Source organism: Phalaenopsis equestris, unplaced genomic scaffold (genome assembly GCF_001263595.1).
Source record: "Phalaenopsis equestris unplaced genomic scaffold, ASM126359v1 Scaffold000303, whole genome shotgun sequence".
Taxonomy (NCBI): domain Eukaryota; kingdom Viridiplantae; phylum Streptophyta; class Magnoliopsida; order Asparagales; family Orchidaceae; genus Phalaenopsis; species Phalaenopsis equestris.
The window spans coordinates 11,816-19,247 of record NW_018164745.1 but is presented as its reverse complement, the minus strand read 5'-3'; the positions used below and the strand labels follow the sequence as shown (position 1 = coordinate 19,247).

The following is a 7,432-nucleotide window of genomic DNA, read 5'->3' as shown; positions in this document are numbered from 1 at the left end:
GCCGTGGTTACCGGCGCGGGCGGGATGATCGTCCGTGTCCGCAGCCGTGATGGACTCGAGCGTGTCACCATTCCAGACCCAAATTCCGCCACCGTCGGTACCCTCAAAAACCTAATCCAATCCCATCTCGGGGTCCCCATTCCCTCCCAGATCCTCTCCCGCGACCGCAACCTCCTCATCGCCAAGTCCCCGGACGAGGCCGCCTCCCTCTCCGACCTCACAAATCCCTTCACCCCGCTCGCCGCTCTCGGCATCTCTCATGGTTCGTTCGTATTCCTTTCTTATGATGGAATGCGAAGCGTTCCCGGTCCTGTTGGTGCGGCCACCGTAACCCCGGCCGGATCCTTTGGCCGTAAGATGACCATGGACGATTTGATCGCCCGTCAGATGCGCGTATCTCGCCAGGAGAACCCACACTGCGAATCGGCCTCGTTTGACCGCGATGCCGCCCATGTATTCCAGCTCTACGTCAACGAGACCCTTGCATTCGCCATCAAGCGCGGTGGCTTCATGTATGGCAGCATCGGTGAGGGAGGTGCAGTCGAGGTCGACTTCATCTACGAGCCACCGCAGGCGGGCACGGAGGATGCCCTTACACTTTTGAGGGATCCGGAAGAGGAGAAGCTCGTGGAAGCGATTGCGATGGGACTGGGGATGAGAAGGGTGGGGTTTGTGTTCACACAAGCCGTGGGGAGGGAGGGGAAGGGAGAATACACCATGTCAAGAAGGGAGATTCTTCAGGCCGCGGAACTGCGGGCCGAGGGTGGCGTCGCGGAGTGGGTGACTGCCGTGGTGAAACTCGAAGTTAACGAGGACGGGGCGGCGGATGTGCATTTTGAGGCGTTTCAGCTAAGTGATATATGTGTTAAGCTTTTTACGGAGGGGTGGTTTGATACGGAAGCCATTGATGGCGATCCGAAGGTGTCTAAGATGAAGAAGGATGTTGTAGTTGGGACTAAGGACCTCAGAGAAGTGGATAATGACTTCTTCTTGGTGCCGGTGAAGATCTCAGATCACAAGGTCAGTCTGGATCTCTCATTCTTTTTCTTTTAAATTGCCGTGCAGAATTGTTTTGGAACATTGTTTTGTTTGGTTTGTTGCTTCCGATCTCATAATGCGTGACGAAGGTGCTCTTCAGTTCGATTATTTTGAGAAATTATATGGTAAAGGGGTTACTTGAGTAGAAACTGCTTTTCATACCTTTGAGGATTGTTCATAATAATCTAGGTTTTGACACCAGCTGCACTGAATTTATGTGATTTGGCATTTTTACAGATGGCCATTCAAGCGTTTCTTAAAGATCTCTAGAACTGTGAGGATGATTCCTGTGGAACCTACTCTCAGTTCTAGATGGGAGAGGCGTGATGATTATTGTAAAATCAGGGCTTATTAGGTGGCCCTGGTCATTAAAATGTCTAGATAAGCTTAGTGATATGCGGAAAGGTTTATATAAATAGTGAATCCTTGCAGTCAAGTATGTAACATTAACCCATAGTTCATGAGGGTAGATCAAAATTTGTTTAGTTATGGATTAATTGTGATTAATTGTGATTAATTGTGAGATCGAGAGAGAAAAATCTACTTTTTAGATTGATAATGATGAAAATGCTAACCTAGAATAATGATCTTTATACTTTAAGGAGTTTTTGATTTCCTTCTTCCATCATCTTCCATCACTTTTTAAAGAAAGCTTTAGGATTGTTTCTTATATTTAGGCACTGTTTATTTTTCATATCTTGAATTTTAAGCTCATTTTTCCTCCCTCCATTTCAGAAAATTTTTTTAATTTAATATTTTTTTCTTTGGTAACCCCTTGCATGTAGAATAATGGAAAAAATAAACACTAGTGTTTTCTATAATTGCTCTCTATTCTCGCTTCCATGCCAAGATAATACTCTGCATCTCCAACAACTATTTTATTTTATTCTGTTTATTTTCTTTTTTCAAGAGCCTATTGAATCATAACTACCGTTTTGGGCTTCAAATTGATTTTTAGGATGGCTCTTGTTATGACTTTTTGTTGCAATCATTTTTCGTTTTGGGAAGTACGGATCAACTTAGTTGGCTTTGTTGCTGACTTAAGATCCTTTGCCCATGGAATTAACCAATGCACTGCAAGTTTACTCCCTTTTTATGAAAGTGCACAATTCCTTTCGCTTATGTATCACTTGCTTAAGATTGTGTGATATACTTCAAATAGTACTACCAAACCTTAAAAGGTGAAATAAAAATTGAGGCATTTTTTCTTAATGAAACTGGATGTAAGCCTCGGGGTTAATTGTGGCATAGGCTTGAAATTGAAATATAAAATTAAAAATAATTTATAAATATATCATAAATCATCAACATATTTATATCATTATCGTGAACCTTAAAATCACATAGTAAAAAAAAAAAACAAAAGCTACAAATCTCAATCGTAAATATTAATATAAAGTGAAAACATGGAATAAAATTCAAGATAAGGATTCTCCTAAAATTTAAATTTGTGTTGAGGATAAAGATCTATATTGAACTCTTCTTCACTTTCAACGTCTTAAGAAGAATTATCATAATAATTTTACTATCCTCTGATTCGACATTATTGTCATCTTCAAACGTTCTTCAATCATTGCATTTTTCTTATTATTTCATATATCATTTAACATTGGATCTTATATAATTTTACATAAAATAAAAACTCAATAATACAACTAAATAATCCATTATAATTAAGTTATTATTTTTTACTTCTTTAATGTTCAAAGCTCACTTTTCTTCTTTATATTGAATGATTATGAGCACCCAATTTAGTAGCTTTTCATTCCCATCATCACTCAAGACAATTTATTCATCTTCAGCTTCAAATCTCTCATTATTTTTTATGTTACCCGTTAGTCATTAAATTGCACATCATCAAAAATAAAATGATCAACTTCATTATCACTAGTTATTTTTTTCACGTGTCTTGAGTTGTTTGTCTTTTAATTTCTTATTAGACATAATATAAACCAACTTTGTCATCCATTTTACTTCCAATCGACTACTACTCTTCTTTGTATGCACCTAGTGAACATACTTCAGTTTTTTTCATATGTGAAAGCTAAATAGATAAATTGAGAACTTTATAGATAAATGCTTTAAGTTCAGATGTGTCTCCTTCAAATTGTGCCCCCACTATTTTAGATTAGAATTTTAAAAAGGTGATTAATAATTTAATGTATGTAAATTTAGGAAGCTTAAAAATGAAATTTTAGTTATAAAATTATAATTGCGTGTAACTTTACTAGGAGAGAATATTTGTAACATTATTGGGCTGCTCTGAATCAAAATATTCTGTTCTTTAAATGGAAATCTTCAAGTTGTTCAATTTCCTTCAGATATTTCATGCCAGGGACAAGTTTATCTATGTACAAATAATTTTTTTCTTATTCATAAGGAAGTTCTAGTTATAACGAAATGAAGAGTTAAAGTAATATGAAATTGTATGAAAATTATTGGATTGTGGACAATCTTAATTTTAATCGGTAATGTCTTATATCTCTTTATGAACAGCTTCTTATCATGTTAACTTTCCTGCTATTTTTTCTAATGTTTTATTCATAGCTATAATGATGAATTTAATTTCTAAAGACTTCTTATCATCAACGATTCTTAAAATCTGTGGTCTTAAGATAGAGTTAAACCATGCTTAAAAGAATGGCCTCCCTTTATAATTCTCTTCACTTATTTTTTATTTTTTATTTTTTTTTCATGAACTTCTATCCCATTCTTTCGAATCATACTTGGCCTAGTTATCACAATAAATAATTGGTGACAAATGCTGTAAATGATGGGCAGCTAATTTTTTTTTATTTGTGAACTTTGTCATCAATCTCATTGGTTGTAAATAAACTTGCTTGCTATTTTATGCTATGAGCAAAGCATATTTATGCAATGGCAACTGCTATAGCTTCCAAAATATCAAATCAAGACAATAAGCAGCATATAGAACTAATTTAAAGGAATTATTTTCCTTATTAACATTCTCATTGCAGCCTTATACACACATACATTATCTACGGCACTTGAACAATTATGTGCACTCTTATTTCTTAAACAACAGTCCCTACGCGCAACTCTCCCCACCCCTAGCTACAGGCTAATGTGCACTCTTATTTCTTAAACAACAGTCGCTACGCGCAACTTTCCCCACACTAGCTACAGTAGCCTGCTTTCTGCTGATTCGTAGCTTGCTCTGTCTTGTTTGACTCGCAACACACTCTCTGGCTCTTCTAACCTAAAAAGTAGTAAACAAACCCAAATATAAGCTATATTAAGTATATCATAGTATGTAATGTTTTTCTTTATTCTTTAATCCATGTGGCCACGTTACATTTGACCTATTATTTGAATTGCCTAATTATGGTAAATTTTAGGATGCATTGTTTTACAAATCTAAACTCATTGCCCTTCCTCATTCACCATAGGTTATGTGAATTTTGTCGGGCCCCAATTTCATAACTGGTGATATTTTTCCCTCATAGATTTGCAATTGTATTGATAGTGAATGTTCAGCTTGATGAGCTCCTCTTTTTCTTGGCTTTTGTCACGGTTCATCAATATCATAATTTTTTTTTTCTAAATTAGGTAATTCTATTACTTCATTTGTAGCTTTAGTGAGTTAATCTTGGAAACCTCTTTGGGTTTCGGGATGAAGTCTCTAGCATTTTTTTGTTGGTATGATTTTTGATTTTGTGGTGGATATCCTTTATCTTGATTTCTGAAGGTTGGCTCTAAGATATGTCCTGTAATAAGAATAGCTTTAAATCCTGCCTAGGTCCTTTATCTGACTTTACTGTACATTTCATGAAAATAGGTTTTTTCTTGAGTGATATTTTGTGAATTTGCTTGCCTTGGTAATTTCATGATACATGCTTGTGCAGTTTGCTATTCTCCTTGTCTTGATTTTATCTAAACCTACTTAACTACTTGAGTGATAGGATGTCTAGCGTTCTTTAAATCTGCAATATGTCATTTTTTACTAAGCAACGTTTTGGACTTGGCATTCCACTGTAATGGTGCATTTAAGGACAACTTTAGTCAAGAAAATGTTACTTTTTAGGCTTGACTATATTTATAAATTTTTTTTAAAAAAAAAATTCAATACTTCAACCTAGTTATTCTATTTTCTTGCATCTTTGATATCATCGTATGGAGAAATTTTTATATTGAAAATCACTTTGTTATGCTGGTAAAGTAGGAATCTTTTTATTTTGTCATGTTTAGATGATATTTTCGGGCTCATAATCATCAACTTTAAGGAACTTTGGTGTGTGTATGTCCTTTGGAGAGCCATTTGCCTTCTTTCAAGTCCTTTTTGGTTTTTCATGGAATGTTCTTATGAATTTATGGGTTCAATGGCTTCATTAAGCTCTTGGGTTTTTCCTGTTGTTATAACCATTGCTTTATCTTCACACCTTCCGTCAACAATTTAAAAATTTCACCATTTTAACTTTTAAAATGTGAAATACACCTCTTCATGCATAGTTAAGGCGATATGTATGTAAAATTTGAAGTTTGGGTGTTAGATATGTAAATGCATAGGAATTGTGTGGTATGTATGTAAATCTTACAATTTTTTTTCAAGGTCTCCATGTAGGTATGCCTTGCATCACATTGTTGCATTTCCTAGCCGTAATTAGTAGCTATAGATGGTAGTACTCTTCCATTTTTTATCTTGGCCATTAAAACAAACGTCTAGTAAGAATCAACATCGTATATCCCCTAAGCTAAACTATTTTATACCACTGTGGTGATTCTTCTGCTTAGGATTTTACATTGCAAGCCCATTCCCAAGTGTTGTTTTTGTAAGTAAACTCTCTAGCTGCCATGTTATTTTTCTTTCTAACCTTTTCTCTTTCATTCATGACTTGTTTCCATTTTTCATTTGATAAAGCCTCATATAGTGTGATTAAATTGAGAATATTGTTTAGGCTTACTAGGAAAGTCCCGTGAGAAATTGAAAATTATTTAAATGATTTCATGAAAAATATGATACAAGGTACACGAAAGATATAATGGTCTGATTCTCCCTCCAAAGATGAGGAGTAGAAAAGTAAGATCATGGTTCATGAAAGATATCATCAACTAAGATGTACAAGTTCTTTGAAGGTGGATGGTAGCACTTTTATCCCTTTTGATTTGCAGAATATCCCACTAAAATACATTTATTAGCCCTTGGTTCAAGTTTTGTTATATTTGTACTATATTCATATGAACAAAAGATACACCCAAAAATCTTACGAATTGGACGATTAGGAGTTCTTAGGTTAGGCTAGAATTTGTTCAACATTTTTATGGTACTATTATATTACAGTACTTTAAATAAAGTGTATGGCTATTCAAACAACTTTTCTCAATAGCATTTATGTACAGTATTTTGAAACCAAAATGCTAGAGTTGACTTGAGAAAATGACCATTTTTTAATTATTCTGTTTATCGTATAGCCTTTTATCTTTTATTATTGTTGAGTTTTTTCACATGGCAACTCATGAATAATATTTTTTGTAGAATGTGGTACTGACGAATGTTAGTAGTTATTAGAAGATTAATTTTTTAGTTGGGATTTCAGTATCTTATTGTTTTTTATTGCTGTTGTAAATATGTGGATTGTCATTAAGATAACTAAAAACTTAGAAGCCATTTGAGTTCTCTTTTGATTTCATTTTTGTGTTTTACCTTTTATTTTGTATATATTTTTATTTGAAATAAAATATGTTTGTAATGCTATAATATGTTTAGTTATTTTTAAAAACACTCAAAATAACTTTTAGATGTTTTGAATTTTTTTAAAATAACTTATTTTGTTTTACAAAATATAAAAACATGTCAATAATCAGTAAACAAAAATATTTTACTGAACAAGCCCTTAATTACCACATATTTTTCTTCGTGTCTTGATTTAGAAACAACAGATAGAACATTAATTAGTTCAATTATCATTACGTCTGTTTAAGTCATCGCTAGCTACAAGGTTATTATCTACCGAGCTCCTCATTTCTAACTCCATTACAAGGCTGGCTGTTCGAGTCTTTTGAAGCGAACACACGTTGTGTAGTCTTTGCATACTGTAAACAATGAAATGTGCAGCGAGGACACAACTACATACTCCGACATTGCGCACCTTCAAGCTTTCATCAAGTATATCACCTTCATGTGCCAAAAAACTTGGTTTTATTGTGTTTGTAGTCGAGGCGAGGCTTATCCTGTCAAGCTTCAATGTTGTATTAAACAAATTCTACTTTTTCATTTAATCAATCTAAAAGTTGTTTTTTTTCTGCTAATAATAAAAGAAATAAATAGATATGTTATTTTGTTTCAATACATTACCTATCAAATTTTAGAATGCTAAGGTGGATGGGTGGTTTTACAGTTGGAGACAAAATGTGAAATGAATATATTCATGAAAGG

At 34.3% G+C, this 7,432-nt stretch overlaps 1 protein-coding gene across 1 annotated transcript in view; it reads left to right on the top strand.

Moving 5' to 3' along the window:
• Positions 1-1,308, top strand: part of LOC110025568 (NPL4-like protein 2) — a 1,518-nt gene extending 210 nt beyond the window's left edge. The window contains exons 2-3 of the mRNA XM_020726123.1: positions 19-1,020; positions 1,228-1,308. Coding sequence (XP_020581782.1) covers positions 19-1,020; positions 1,228-1,308 — 1,083 coding nt within the window. The remainder of the gene's footprint in view (positions 1-18; positions 1,021-1,227) is intronic.
• The last annotated feature ends 6,124 nt before the right edge of the window (positions 1,309-7,432 follow it).